Raw genomic sequence first — 16,182 nt, forward strand, 5'->3', positions numbered from 1 at the left:
TTGAAAACCAACTTTTGCGAAAAAAAGCCATTTTAAGCTACAATATGTGTGCAAGTAATGAACGGCTACGGACCTTGTTGAAAACAAATTCCCTTCTGACAATAATTGGAAATGTTTTTGTAGTTTTATTAAGTGTGGGACTTATTTTGGGAAATTTTACGTTCCAAAAATACGGAAACGGCGATGCAATGGGCCAGGCGTTCAATCTCCAAATTCTCAACGAAGGTATTGCTATGTTTTACGCTGTGTCTGGTTTGGCAATTTTAGTCTCAATAGCCGGAGTTTTTGGCACAGTTTTCAAACTTCGGGACTTTATGCTAGTTTACGTTTGTTCAACGATGTTATCTTTGATGGTTTTTGTTTTATCGTTATCCGTCTTTCTCGGGGCTTTGATGAGTATGTTGGAGAACTTGGAAAGTTTCCTGTTTATTAGTATGTGGAGTTATAATGGGTTATCGGGGACAAATGTGGACTCAATCGCCTGGAATTATCTCCAGTCTGCTTTAGAAACTTGCGGTGTGAACAGTTACAAAGATTGGGCTAATATGACGTATAACCAAACAGGTATTTTGCTAACGGTTCTACTTTGAATTCTGTCAATTTATTTTATCCGAGCCTACCCCCATCCATATTTTTTTAAACTCCGATATCCTTTCATACAACAAACTTCTCGCCCAAAAACCCTTTCCAACGCCCTAAGAGTCTTGAGAATTAATCATTAGACTATTTACCCAAACCCTACGTATCCCTTATTTTGATCGTTAATTGCACCAATGATATACGTAATTAAAGTCTGCGCGAAATAATGAGGGGGGGGGGGTTATAACTATTACGATATCTTGCGTGTCGGTCACCAATATAGGCGTTTTCTACTTCTAAACTTAGTTTAGAACTGTAACTTCCAAAGTTTCCAATTATACAACTTTCACATTAATTGAAAGTTACAGGATTTGATATTTTGGACGTTACAGTTGATGATCAGTACCAAATTTAAAATTACCGAGACTAATAAGAAATCCAATTTAAATGCCCCAAAAAATGAACATAATGACCAAATTTGGAGAAAAGTCACAAGCACCTCTGCTGTTGCTGAAAAGATTTGTTATGTTACATTTAGATTACATGTCCCCGTTAGAATGTAATTTTCAATTTATCTGGAGAATTGACCTGTTTTTTATAATTATTTAGGGGGCTTTGTGAGCCAGCCTGCCAAGTTCCCTGTCACGTGCTGCACGGGATTCAACAAAATCATAAACCCATCAGATTTCTTAAACAAAGACGCCGACTTAACCTTGATCACAGAGCAATTTCTAACCCAATGCTACGTGATTGACTTTCCTCAAAACGTGAACAGCGAGGGAACTAAAAGCGCCCTTGAGAGAAGATTCAAAAACGTAATGGCTGTTGTGTCTGCTCTGGTTTCAGTGACGTCATTGCTTCAATTGGCTCTTATGTGGGCTGGTCGGATGGTTATGCATCAGATTAATGTTGAGAAAGACTCGTGAAAACTTTGATCAGATTTGGCAACTTTATAAAACTGACTCTTTTTTTATGTAACTCCGTTCAAGTTTTTCTTGAGCTTTCCCCATTAGAGAACCCCTTTTACCTATCATGGTGCAACATGTAGATCTACCTCCCCCCGTTATTTTTATACCAGAATGAGGGGAATGTGTATCTATCTTTGTAGGGCTTCTGTAATGAGAAAGAGCCAGTTTCCTCTCATAATCGCGAAAAAAAGAGTTGGTACCGTAGAATTGAAAATGCATGGTTGTGGTCTCTTGGATCAGAACATAGCTGTTTGGGTCTTTCCATTATAGCCCCCACCCCACAAAATTATAGCCCCTGCATTAAGGTACATTTAAGATATGGGGGTATGACGTGCAAGACCCAGACAACTAAATTACTATCCCAATAATTCGCACACCACCATTGTTAGGTTTTGAAAATGAGGTGATGAAAGCAAATGTGATATTATATGATAAAATAAAATGATATTTGTTTTATTATGAAGGTTAATTACCGTTGTTAATTTATAGCTATCTAGCTAGGGTTTTTGTTCATCATAAGACAACAGTCGACACTGGAGGGGGATAAGAATAGTGCCTTTCAATAATATTAGGACAAGAATTTTAGTTTAAGTTTGTCCAAATCCAAAAAAAAAATAATCGGATCCTGAATGAATTTTTCTCGCTGCTATCGATAACCCGAGACGAAATACTCACGATCAATTTGTTCTTCGAATAAAATCATTCGCCAGTTCCGCACTCAAAGACTATCAATGTTTTTAAAAAAAATATTTAAAAACATGTTCTCATCAGTATTATTTGTCAAATTTGGGACACAATTTGCCACAAAGTCAACAGCTGGAAGACCACAAATTTCAAGCATCTAACCACATATGCAGATTTAATTTTAATAGCCTTGAAAACGTGTCTAAGTAGGTAGAGCTCTTCTGACCTTTCGTCCGGGAGGGCGCCAATCCACATTTGTTTCGACCCCTCTTGGGGGGAACTATATACTCAAATGAGTTTTTTATTGTTCAGTCAATTTTGACCGATTGATATATTCATCGTAGATAGAGAGAGAGAGAGAGAGAGAGAGAGATATATGAGTGATATCATTAAAAAAACCCATCCAATGTAGAATATGGAATGAAGATGATTTTTTTGTATTTCATTTTTTAGAGCGAGTTATCGCTGTTCAAATTTTTGTGAATATTGAGACTAAATTTTTTTCACATTTTACAAATATGTTAAAAATGTTAACAATAGTGTCGGTGATTTGATTTTCAAAGAAAAAAGTGTTTTTGACTACTTTGATTGAGTTTTTTTGGCATAAACTTCCGCTAATTATTTCAAATTTTTCATCAAAAACTGCTCGAAATAAGCTTCTTTGGTTCACCTTAATAAAATTTCCAGTATGTGCACACACAAAACCACTAAAACAATCTTTGTAAACTCAAAAAAGGCTAGCTCTACTTCCACTTCCACTGAAAAAGCTCTGGAATTAAATTCTGCGGTTTTCGCTGGCTCTTTTTGATGATTATCAAAAACGCAGCATTTCTTTTAGATTTTTTAATTAAAAAGTTATCTATATCTGTGACAATTGAAACATTTAAGTGTTCATAATGGACAAACAGCAAACGCAAGGCTATTTTTGTTCCAATCTTGGACTGTTACAACTAAAAAACACTTCGGACTTTAATCAGTCGGCCATTTTTAAAAAGAAGTCGATCTTTGTTATTTTGAGAAAAAGAACAGAGTAATTCAGATAAAATCCCACCGTTGAAAGGTCCAATTGGCTGCCTAAGTAGTTCAATTTTTTAATCTAGTCTTCTGACACGAAAACTTCTTGGTTTGGCTTTTAAAAATATTTTGATTTTTAAATAAACGATGGCTTTTTTTATCTTTGTCTCTATTTTTCTCTTAACTTGGTCAGGTTGTAGCTTAGTAAAGAATGAATGGTTCTTCTTTCTCATGAAATCAATTTTAACTTTTATTGCCAATTTACGCTTTTCTTAATGGTTTTCTCTCTTTGATATAACCCGAATTAACATTCTTTTTACTTTTATGCATTTCCCCACTTTCCACGACTTTTTTTCTTTTTTATCAAATTGTCACATCATTGGCAGTTTACACAACACATTACTGGCGTTCAAAGGAATCAAAATTGGACAAATCAAATTCTTTATAGGTATAGATTATGGTTTCAACGGCTTCCGCACAACTTTCTCGAAGAAGTTAATAAGGTTTTTTTCTTTACCTTTGACTCTAATTGTCGTTTTACCTTTGAATTTTAGTCGTATAAAAAATCCTGGAAAGTGGCAGATCTCATTGGCTTTAGAGGATTCGTTGAGCCTATGTTCCGATTAGAGTAGACAGCTTTATGTTGATTAGCTGGGTTTCATAATGTGGAGCTTTTCATAATGTCGATGAGCTGGGTCGGAACTTTATGTGGTTACGCTTCTTACCGAACCTTTTTTATTCTTAGTTTGTCTTTTTTGTGACGTATTTAAAACAACTCTATGATAAAAAAACTTGCAATCATGCGGTAGTTGTACACGCTGCCCAGCTAAGGTTGAAGTACACGCGAAGCACTAAATCGATTTGCAGTTCAGTATTAGTAACAATTTTTCTCATTATCGCGATCTTTGAAGACCCGTAATCAACTCCAAGAACTCCAAGAAAGATTGAATACAAAAAATGAGCGTTATTTCTGATTTAATGAAAAGTTTTTTTTTCCCGAGAGCATTTCATGACAATAATCAGTTCTGAAATAGCAGAGATCAATTTCTCATTGTAAATAAGCCCAAAATTGTATAAGAATTGGTTAATTCTCAGATTCCAATTCAATATTTATTTGCTGCTTCTGCTGAAGATATTTTAGTTTTCAAAAAAGCGGGGTTGCTGTGCACTACTTAATATTACTGAGAAGCTTAATCTTTAAAGACACCAGTTTGAGTTTTTGTAACGAGTTTTTCTTTCAAATTTATCAGATATCTTACTGAAGGCAGTTATTCTACTACTGAAATTGAGGGGTGTAAATTGTTTAAATAGTTGTTTCACAACATGAAAAATCTGTTCTGTATGTTGTATAGCGGCTGCTTTGCTATCGAAGACAAGTAAAGATTTACACAACCGAGTCCGTTTCAGCCATTTGCAATCAAATGGGATAAAACGTTTTAAATCTGAAATATATTCAAATCTGATGCCACACAGAAAATTTCCATTATTGTTGATCAACAAAAGCCAATTGTTAAACCAATCGTAAAGAATGTGCTGCAATTTTGTAGGACATATTCCAAGTGTACATACACTGCAATACGATTTCGCTGACAGTGAAGGTAGCGCAAGTTTGAGTTTCAGTTTCACTTCATGTTTTATAATCACTTACTATTATTAGGTAAGAATTATCTATCTAGAATATAGCAATGAATATTGCCTGCCAAGCTTTTCGAACTTCCCTTGTCGATTTCGATTTGATCTTGAGTTCCTCTGTTTAGTTACCAAGCTTGGCCATAACATTGTCGGCTTTGTTTTTGATCGCAAATACAAAATTACGGAATGTTATTACAGAAGCAAGTTTCACTACTGGTCTTTTGTAGAGTACTTTGTTCGTTCGAAATATCGCTGTTATCGCTGTCCGTTCTGAAATCCCACCGTCACACCCATTGATGATCCCCGTAACTTGACCTTATAATTGATGATTCCCGTAACAATGACACCCGTAACTTGACTATAGCATCCTTTATCATCGTTGTTTTCGATCAGATGAGCCAGATTGCCCTCCTGGAGGTTTTGTTCAACAAAGATAGATATTTTTTTCATTTATCCAAAGTTTGCAAATACTTGTTTAGAAATATTTCCCATTTGAGGTTAGCTTAAGCTTGAATTTGCTGAAGGAGTTTTCGATGATCAAAAAAACTTTCCTCTGCATGATAGATAGGGCAAACAAACATTCTTGTTGCCCAGCCCGAATTGATTGAGAGTCAAAGCCTCCAAGCCATTAGCATCTGAACTGACTAAAGTCAACGGCTTCATACGTTGTTCTTCGCAACTTCCAACTAATAGTTCCCTCAGTCAATAAAACGAATTGCTGCTGGTGGGTTGGACTTCCTTTTAATTGCTCATTGAATTGGGTGTTCAGCGGTCACTTCTTTGTTCCATGCCGCAATGTACTCTGCAGAATCTTGTTCAGCTCCAACTAAACTTGTCTCATAGCTGATGATATTCTACATTCTTCGACTCTTTTTGAAATAATTCGCAGGATTGCATTGAGGCAACTACCTGTATTACTGCTCCAACTTGGGTGCAACTTCTATATGTACCGTTCTTACAGTTAGACATGTGAATAGACAACACCATTGCACTTCATTTTTTCGCGCATTAATTAAATTGAAAGGGCGAAAGTGTTTCATTCTCACATTTGTAAAGGCTGTTGAGGCATCTATCCGCTCTAAGGTTAAATATGCATGCCATTACTGTTCATCTCGTTTGAACTCGACACGTTCTACATGTAACACACTTGTTCTTGATTTATTGTAAGGCGTTTCGTATGCTTAGGATCTACAATCTCTGCTGAGCAAGGTTTTTTACTTTCTCATTTCCTTTGTGCTGATTGTATTTGTGCTCGTTTTGCTGAATAACTTAACTGCATGTTTTCAAAGTAGCGAAATTGGATGTTTTGCTTTGAAGTACAATTAATTTTGTGGCCTGTTGAATACTAAGTTTATGACAGAAAAATTGACTCTCACTTCTTAAAGTTTAAATCCACCCTTTTAAACTAAGCTCTCTGCCGCGAAGTTGAATGAGCAACGAAATCGTACTATGGGTTCTCTAATTTTAATTATCAACCTCCGCCCTCACCTATCCCGGTCGGATCTTTTCTGTTTGTGCCCCCAATACGTTACGCAGCACCGCTTTACAGAGCACGTCTCATTACACAGTAGATCATTATATAAAAAATTGGCTCGTATAATTTTCACCCACAAAGCTGGTGAGTTGGGGGGGGGGGGGGGGTACACAGACAGAAAAGATCCAAATTTTCTTTTTTTTGTTCCTAATATATGTCATATATCGTCTAAAGCTGTGCACCTATATTTGAACATCACTGTTTCCTTTTAAGTTTTAGAGCCCTTGTTTTTCGTCACTCAGGTCCTACAAAAAAGCAATGCAAATGGAAAAATGCGCGTATACATTTACCACTTTTACTCCTACTTCTACCATTGGTGACCGCTATTTTAGTCATATCTCTCGATATCAAAGTCAAATCGGGCGTTGAGCTGCTGGGAATAAATTTGCATTTAATTTCCTGCTGATGTGGATATTTCATACTATACTTTTTACGCTCCAGCTTGTTATCAATTTACGAAATAAACAAATATCATCAGCGGTAGTTTTTTGATATTCAATAACTTCATGATAATAAGAATCTGTTCTTCGAGGGGCATCAAATGAAACAAACTCAGAAATCGGATCTATTCAGTTTCGGAAATCTATCAGTGTGCTGCAGGGTTTATACAGCACTGTTATAAATTATATTATATGGCACATTTAACGTGTAAAAGATAGCTCGTGCATCTGAGGGGGAGTAAAAGTTATATACTTACTGTGCTATGGGGGCGGGGAAAGGGGATGGCTGGGTGGGGTGTCCGAAAGGGAATGGATCCCAAAATTGTTTTTACTCACACAAACAGATTCTGAGAGTTTTCCACAGATCTTATCACGCTTTGAAATTTGTTATCCAAAAGTTACAGCTTCATCGAATCTGTACAAACCCTTTTTGCCGATGATGCGCTTCAAACTGAGCCACCAAACTTTCAAAAGCGTTCAACAGCTGACCAGACAAACAAGCCGAATCGTTCTTCGTCCAAGGCGACCAGTCTCTTTTGGATGTGTGATCCACGACTATCCACAAGCACTTATGCCTTTCAAAGCTAGAACTAAAATACAGATAGAAAACCAAAGTTATGGTTTGCAAGGTAAGTCCACAAAGTTTTTCAGTTTTCGGATCTATTCTGTTCCCCCCCCCCCCCCCCCCAGCTTAGTGAGCATAAATTTTTGACCCCCAGGCGCACGTGCTATTTTCTTACATAGTAATGTGCTATATAACAACAAATAATTTGTAACTGGGGGTCATAACAAACACTGGGGGGGGACAGAATACATCCCAGTTTTCCCACCCAAGCACATGTCGTCTTCTCAATTTCTAACTAGGCCAACAGTGAGGGGACTCTGTCGCCCAGAAGATCGATCAAAATAAAATAACCAAAGGTTTTGAATTGGTGAAGCAAGCGTTAATTTGTCAATCTGCTATTTCCCCTCTTCCACTCTTGTATGCTGTTGCAAATTAGATTGCCTTGAAAAAAATCAATTCACAATGGGGCTCGTAACATCAATTATAGTTATATGGAAAACAGAGGTAAGAGAATTACTTGCACAGCAATGGAAAAGACAAACTTAAGACAATTTATAATAGTAATTAGAATAATAATAACAATATCCGTGATTCACTTTCCAAATGAACTAAATCAAAACCGCTCACAGTATCCCAACTGGTCTTGCAATTAAAAACTTCCATAGTTCAGTCTCTATAAACTCTCGATCTCTTCTTTGCTTTTCGCACTATCTTGTAAAGTTTAGTCCCACTAAACCAACTACTTTCTCTCGCTTATGCAAAAATCTCTCCTGAGTCCAAACTTGAAGTTCTCCCAAAATTCTCCAACGTCTGCCTCTCTCTCTCTCTCTCTCTCTCTCTCTCTCTCTCTCTCTCTGCGTGTTACATCAATTTATACTCTACCAAAACGCTCTTATCTTAAGCAAACAAACCTTAATCTCTTAAGTAAACATTGCAACTTACACTTGCAATCTGTCACATTCCGTAGGAAGACTTTGTTTGCTATGCAAACAAACCAATATCAAATTATGCTCTGTCATTCAACTGCTACCAACCATTGTTCAACTTCCTCCTTATCTTAAGTGAATGACCTTTGGACTCATATGTAAACAAACCCACTCCACTTTATCGCATAAATGCACTTGACATGTCAATCAGTGTTTGCGTAGTAAACATTGAACGTTGCTCTGAAAAAATTTTATTCCTCTATTTCCTCTATCAAATGAATTAGCTGCAATCAACCCGAGTCAAAAATCATGTGTTGAATAAATAACTAAACTCAACCCTAAAGCAAAGACCAATTGTACTTTCCATTTTTGAAACTATTTCATGCAACTCCCCAGTTAAAAACCGCCGAAAATTCTAATATTCCTAAAAGCCCAAAATTTGACCTCTAGGGGTCAATCAGGGGTCATTCGTTCAAAATGAAGGGTCAAGTTAATAAAACTAATTACTGTCACGGAAAGTTCCCTCATAGTTGCACCTACTCACAAAATTTCATGGCCTAACTCCCACTAGAACACGAGCAATCACCGCGCACACTTTTCAACGACCTCCCGGATGACCCCGAAATTTTACTCTTAATAACTTGCGAAGTAGCGGTCAAAACGTCTTCGGGTGAAAATTTCTAGTAACTATAGGGTGATTCCGACACACGGGTCATCCCGAAGCACCGACTTCCGGTCGGACCCCGAAGTTAAAAATAGCACCAATAAAAAGCCCTTGAAAAGTTACACTAACCCTCCAAAAATCATAAGGCTACTACCAATACTCCACTAGTAATTCAAGTTTTACGTTCCACAGCAACGGCGTGCGCTAGTTCCGTGCAGGTTGGTGTGGGGTCAAATCTGACATTAAAATCGAATTCCTCGTACCCAAATTAGTCTATCCCCCCAATTTCAGGTCAATCCGACGTCAACTTTTCGAAAAAATACTATTTCAATTTAGGTGCTAACTACATTCCTGTGATAATTACCAATATACTCAAAAATCGCCATTTTACATCATAAACCCTTCCCAAGATCATGCGAAAACATTAATTCATACGTGCAGGACATTACAACTGAATAATCGCCTTATTTCTGACTCAAACATTCATATTTCACATTAAAATACCTAAAAACCTTCAAATCACACTACTTCCGGTGTTAATAGCTGGAGGGTGGGTGGTCGGATTCGCCTGAAAATAATACTTGCAATAGAGGACCCCTAGGTGTACCTCCCCATCATTGACCAGTTATCAACCAATAACTCCTTCCCATCCCGGGGGGTCGGACAAATTTATCGGTAGGGTATTTGGAAAACTGATAAACTGTCTTTTTATTTGCTTTAAATCAACAAAACTCTACTTAAATAACTCAGATCAAAAAAGTGTAACCGGCCGCGCATCCCTCTTAAGTATGGACAATCATCAGGGCAACAACTCTACTAATTTTCAGATTCCAATGATGAACATAACTTAAAAAGTCGGGGGTAACAGTTTTGGGAATGCCCATTATTTTGCAAATCCTAAATTGCACTTTCATTTACTTCAAACTGAAATTCCACTTCTGTTCAAACTATCTAGTTCACTTCAAGTCTTCGCTCTCTAACTTTCTTCTAAATTTAAATCCCTCATTTCGACTTTGGCTTGATGCTCAAATAGAACTTTGCTATGCAAACAAAATATATCGACATCTCAATATGCTTTTGTTCATCAATTTGTTTGTTTAAGATATATCGCTCAACTCCCCTCTCTGGCGCCTTCGCAACACTAACCCTTTACGAAAGAATGCTCATTTCAAACACCTTATTAACTTGTCAAAGTTGACCTAAATTGTTTGACTTAACTAGCGCTATCTGGTTATAAAATTTCTTTTGAGTTTATTTTTATGCGTTCTACAGCACATAACTCACGCTCCTTTACAGCAAAATAGATGCTAGAAAAAATTGGCAATCACTGATAGACCTTCGTTAAGCTAGTTGATTGAAAACGTATCATAACTAAAATCTATAACTTTCGAGCCGGTGGCACTAAAAAATGACTGGCTTTAATTTCTGGTGGTCCATATGTGTATTTTTTTGAAAAAAGATATAAATTGAAAAAAAACAACTTTTTCGTAGATTTTAAATTTTTCGTCACCTAGATCGTAGATTTTAACAAAATGTATGGAAAAATTATCTGTAAACCAATTTATCTAAAAGGTGAGAATTTGCTAAAGTTTGAAATGTGTTGGCCGACTTTCAGTATCGGCATTCTTTTTTTCCTGTAGCCGGCTCGGCCAACAAATAATGGTCACCCCGGCTTAAAGATGGATGTTTTTTCAATCTTTGTTTTTTATTTAAACAGAACTTTAATTTAAACATTGAAAAGAGCTCCATTTTGAGAAGAATTAGAATTTTTGGGTTAGAATTACATGCTACTGACCTATTGTTTTGAAAAACGTATCAAATTTTGTTCTGGTGAAAATATCTCGGAAAGATTTTTATTTTTTTTGTTTTGTCTGGTAGACGAACATGGTCACCTGTTTTCTGTTTGCATTGGAAATATATTATGGAAATATTGTTCTTTTGAGAAAAAATTATTTTATAAATAATTATGAGGTAAATTACAAAACAGAGGAAAGGTTAAGCCATTTTCAAAAATGTTATTAATTACTCTCAAGCGAAGTTTATATCCATTAGTCCTATTGGTCTTTGAAAAAAATTAATGTACTACTAATTTTTGTCTGCTTTTTTTTCTGACGGATAAACTTTTCGCAATATTTTTTCTTAAGAAACGGGATAAATTATAAATCGCATGGACATGAAGTAGTCGTGCATTTCGCTTAGCGCCTTGCGAGATGTAGTTTCAAACTGGAAGGGTGGTTTGACAAGCTTCAACAGTCTTCATTCATGGGCATAGCCTACAAGGGAAATTTTTTAGAAGGTATATATGTAACCTTCACCCCCCCCCCCCCCGCTTTGTCCCGAGCATTTAATCCCAAGTCAGTTAAGTTTGATTTTTTTGTTTCTGATTTGCTTTGATTACCAAAAATGGTTCCCCTTACTATTGGAAATACGCAAATCTGGAACTTCCGATCAAAAAATAAAGCACAGTCGACTACAAAGGCCTCACTCCATTTCATTCTGCTGACCTCAATAAACGGGAAAAAGAATTTCTGTTTGACATATGCACGCAAAACGAGTAGACAAATAACACGGGCCGAAGTTTCACCCTTTAATCCGTCACTAATCCTTAATTAGCGGTGATTAGGTTGTAATGCCTATTTCACTCCTATTCATTGCGGAAAAGAGGGTAAGAGTGTAATTATAAAAATTACACTGTATTGACACTCTTTTCGCCACTCTTTTTACACTTTTTGCAAAGAGTGTAATTTAGAGCGGACTGATAAAAAATTACACTCTTGCACAATTACCATTATAGCCAAATGGAAACGTCAAACCCTAGAGTCAGTTGGCGCAATGGTTAATGCTGACAGTGAAAGTAACATATTCGACACGGCTGAAGATGAGAGGATCAATCATATTTAACTTCTTTTTTAATTAGGATATTTCCACATTTATTTTTTAAAATTACACTATTATAAGGACACTCTTCCACCATCAATTAAGCGGAAACACATTGTTGTATTTCTTTTAATTTATACAGTCTACACCCACCCCCCCGTTTTTTGCCCGGGAATCGAGTATAAAGCTATATTGTCAACATTTATTTTTATATAAATTAATCAGCACCATGTAATATGCCAACACAAAAAAGATAACCATTGTAGCGACAAAGAAAACAATGAAGTTAGGATAATAGTCATCCCTACTTAATAACAAGTCAGTCAATAGATGAGTGGGGAAAATGAACATTAAAAAAGGAAGAGAATCAGTGATTTTGCAGAAAAATTTTGTTTTATAAATTGTGCCACAATTTACATAAAAACAGAAGTCTGGAAAAAACTATAAGCACTTTAAAGCAGCATCATATTTCTTTATTCAGACATCTATCTACTCGTACTTCGTAAAAAAACTGACCAGTAAAACAACTATATTTTCAATTAGGTAGCCTTCCAGTTAGACGGTTCTGTATCGGAAAAAACAACAGGAGTAATTGCAATATAAATTATTTAAAATATTAGTTTTCGTTTGTTTCAGTTAATGAATGTTTTCTGGTCTGCAAATTTCAGAATTAAAATTTAGTTTACTATGGAAGTTTTTCACAAATCCTTTGGTTTCAAATCAGCTTTAAATTTGTACTGTAAAATAATTATGAATCGAAGAAAGGAAACTAATTATTCGGAAAACTTGATTGAAATTAATAATAAAACAGAAGTAAGCCAATTATTTTGTCTGCTGAGTTATAAAGTGATGTGTCACAAAAAGAAAGAGTTACATAAAGTGTCAAAGCCGTGAAAAATTTTGATTAATACACGCTTAGAGATTACAAAAATCAGATCACAAATTATATGCCACATTGTTCAGCTGTAATTGAGCAGAACTCTAATATCGGTTTTCACATCTGATGAATTTTGCCATGACAAATTTTCAAAAGAAATGTTCTTCTTTAAATTGTTATAAATACAGAAATTGATAAATATTTTATGCAGAAAAATTACAATGAAACCAAAAGGGATACATTGTTGTTTAAAACGAGCTGCTAGAACATGTCACTTTGCCAAAAAAGGCATTCCAGATCCCAATGGACACCAAAGTAACCAATGGTAAACCATAAGCAACAAAAAATTTTGATTTTGTTTGTAAATAAAAAAACTGTTTTGAATTAACTAATGGAAAAATTCTTGGCGGAGAGATGAAAAAGCCTGAATTATGAGATTTGCTCCCATCTGTATCAAAATATCTGACGGCAGAAAATTCTTTTTTGAGCCTTATTCAGCTTTGTTTTAACAAAAAATCAAAATCAAAACTATTTTCCTTGAATAATTTCTGGTGGTTAAGTAGAATTAACAAAATTCTCAATTTAAAAAAATGATACAAAATTTTAATTTTACAATTTTTTCTTATGTGAAAAAAATTAAGCTTATTATTTAACTAGTAACTATCGCAAATTGGAGACGTTTGCTAAAATAAACATTTACACCTCTGCTAATCAGAAGCAAAACTTGTTTTTCTGCAAATTTCATAAATCTCTAAATAAAAAAAATAATATCAAAAACGTTCAAAAAACCCATTTTTTGTTAAAACGGCTAATGTACTAAAAAGATTGTGTGCGCTCTTTATCGCTTTTTCATTTTTATGTATTAAAAGATTAACCTGATTAAATGTGATTTTTTTTCAATCTAGAAGGCCACCGGCCGGAAATGGTGCAATTGTTAGTTTTGTCTTCTGCTTTAACGTTCGTTACCGTTCATTGTTATAAGGTTTACCCTAAAAATTGATAAATTGTTTATGCGCACAAAAGTACCCCAACAAAATACCGATTGCGTGTTTTCCACCAACACAAGTAATATACAACTGACATCCTCATGAGAGTTTATTACAAATCAACGTAATGGACAAAAGCAAAACGTTCACAAATTTGTTGGGTGGTGAGAAATCATAAAAGACAAATAATTGTTTTATTTTTTAAATTAAAATTTGGTTTTAGGCGTTTGCAGAAGCACAAAAAAATATCGTGCTTGTTTGGAGTTCTTTAGCAATAGATAGAGCGTGTTGTTTATCAATAATTCTTTTAGCTCAATCTGATTTTCACTATAATTGATTCCACGTTGACATCAAAAAGTCGTGGAAAAATTGTGAACAGCTCATAAAAATACAGCATTCCAATACAATCCAAATCTTTTGGAAAAAGACTTGGATTGTAAAAAAAAACCAGGACGAGACCAATAATAGATTCGCTAACGCTTTGCGGCTAAAATGAAATTAATTATCTGACTATTCAGGAATTAACCATATTACAAATTACGAAATGAGCTTACCTCTTCAAACGATCAACGACAATTTTCTTCACGGAAAAATATGATGAGATGCGGTCGGAATATTGTGAGCGTACGCTCTTGTTATTGAAGTCTAATTTTTGATTTAGGTCTGCTGTTGTTCCCTCTCTTAGCCGTGTTCCTTGTTTACGTGGCAATCAACAAACACAAACAAGACAAACTGAACAGCCTCCTGTCGTGTGAAGAAAGACCCAGAACACTTTCCAATTTCGACATATTCATCATAGAGCATGGACAACTGTTCCCCACTGAACTCTAATCGAAAGATTATTGTAAAGTTGTTAATAAAGTTGGCAAAGATTATGGTAAAGTTATCATGGCAAAGTTTGAGAAAATAAATTCATTGTTCCTAGTGTTTTTTGTACTGAATAAAAAGAAAGACTTTAGCTATTTTCACAACGTGTACTTTAAAAACGACGCCCGATTAAGGCGATACGATGCAACCATCGTTTAAACTTCATGTTTAAGTTATCATTTAATTTGAATTACTTCGCAAATTTTGTACTAGAAAATTCATTACTACAGTATATATTTGCCAAAAATCTTTTAATTTTAGAATATTGGGATATTGAGGAATTTAAGATGAATTTTGTCTCTGATATCTCCCACGCTTCGTTATTGACCCATTTTGGTTGAGATTAAGCGAACTCCGTGTTGTGGTTAGCAAAAGAATTACCGGTGCAAATTTAGGCAGAGCTTGACCAGAACCAACTGCACATGTCATTTGCACATTTTTTCAAATTTGGAACTAAATTGCAAAATTGTGCAAAATAACAATCGTGGAGTAAACATAGGTTTATTTGGCCTTACCGAAGAAAATGTTGCATAAAGACTGCCAGTTTGATTGCCAGTGGCTTTGGACTATGATAATATGTTCAAAATTCGTTTATTTGCTCTTCTCTTTGCGATGGGTCTTTTATTTTTGAAGTTAAAATGGTTCACCACCCAAAAATGGATTTTTTCATTGAAATGAGAACGATTTTATTAGCTCTCAAACGAAGTTTGGGGCAGTTGTATTTGTTTCGCAGTCTTTTTTCGGTTTTTCAAAGGATCAAATTTTGGAAAAAAAAATCCACATTTTCTGTGAAAACGAACAAAGTTAAATGATCAGACTTTGAAATTATGGTTAAGATAGTATTTGTGTGCAAATTTTGTCTAAGAAACAGTCGTAGATGAATGCTGTTTTGCGACGCCTAAATAATGACATCCTAGCGTCCGCAATTAAGAGTAGTTTATGCATAGTTTGTCACAAAGATTTCATTAATCCGTGGAAACATCTAATTTATTGCAGTTTTCTTAGTATAGATAATTTAGGCTGCAAAATCACTGCAGATTTAACTTCATAAAATTCTTAGTTTTTCTTTTCGGCATAGCGCAAAGTCGGTCGAAGATTTCCGTACATCGACAAGGGTTTCAACTCACAAACCATAGACAATTCATTTGATATTTAAATTAAGCATTATTCATATCAAGTTGTGGTTCAAGTGTATCTATGAATAATTCAACTATTGCGACATAGCTGTCGCTTTGTTACATCTGCAAGTGAGTGCTTAAGGACGTCTAGGCTTCCCATAGCAAGGTCTATAAATGCATTTGCATGTCCACAAAATTTATCTAAATTGTGCCAACTAAAAAAATGCACCCATATCTAAACATTTGGCGTCTGAAGCATTCTCAATTTCATGGAAAAACCAAAAGCATAAAGTCACCTCCCCAAAACATACATGTATTATGCACTCCACTACGTTATGCACCCCCCAGTTACAGAGCACGTGCCATTACATAGTAAATCATTGTAATAATATGGCACATGGTGCAAATAATTTGCGCCGACTAATCTGGGGGGGGGGGGGGGGGGGGTAGG

At 35.4% G+C, this 16,182-nt stretch overlaps 2 protein-coding genes across 6 annotated transcripts in view; both read left to right on the plus strand.

Annotated features, from left to right (window-relative positions):
• LOC142339503 (putative helicase with zinc finger domain) overlaps positions 1-16,182 on the plus strand; it is a 156,597-nt gene that overhangs the window by 85,261 nt on the left and 55,154 nt on the right. The gene's annotated exons all lie outside the window — the stretch shown is intronic.
• LOC142340130 (uncharacterized) lies at positions 6,758-14,670 on the plus strand. Of its 4 annotated transcripts, none has more exons than XM_075390592.1 (3): positions 6,758-6,891; positions 7,196-7,480; positions 14,408-14,670. In XM_075390592.1, exons 2-3 carry the CDS (start codon positions 7,288-7,290, stop codon positions 14,575-14,577), a joined length of 363 nt encoding a protein of 120 aa, XP_075246707.1. In that variant the 5' UTR covers positions 6,758-6,891; positions 7,196-7,287; the 3' UTR covers positions 14,578-14,670. The 4 variants fall into 4 exon arrangements, with proteins under 4 accessions (XP_075246707.1, XP_075246705.1, XP_075246706.1 ...); XM_075390590.1 differs by having other exon boundaries at positions 6,760-6,891; positions 7,216-7,480; XM_075390591.1 differs by having other exon boundaries at positions 6,766-6,983.

The sequence above is a fragment of the Convolutriloba macropyga genome, chromosome 5 (genome assembly GCF_964194025.1).
Source record: "Convolutriloba macropyga chromosome 5, txConMacr16.3, whole genome shotgun sequence".
NCBI classification, from domain to species: Eukaryota; Metazoa; Xenacoelomorpha; order Acoela; family Convolutidae; genus Convolutriloba; species Convolutriloba macropyga.

Coding starts and splice junctions, on each gene's coding strand:
- LOC142340130 (XM_075390590.1), top strand. CDS start 6,817: ATGTGGATATTTCATACTATACTTTTTACGCTCCAGCTTGTTATCAAT. Junction 6,892..7,215: donor ATAAACAAATATCATCAGCG/GTAGTTTTTTGA, acceptor AGTTTTCCACAG/ATCTTATCACGCTTTGAAAT. Junction 7,481..14,407: donor CCAAAGTTATGGTTTGCAAG/GTAAGTCCACAA, acceptor TTTTTGATTTAG/GTCTGCTGTTGTTCCCTCTC.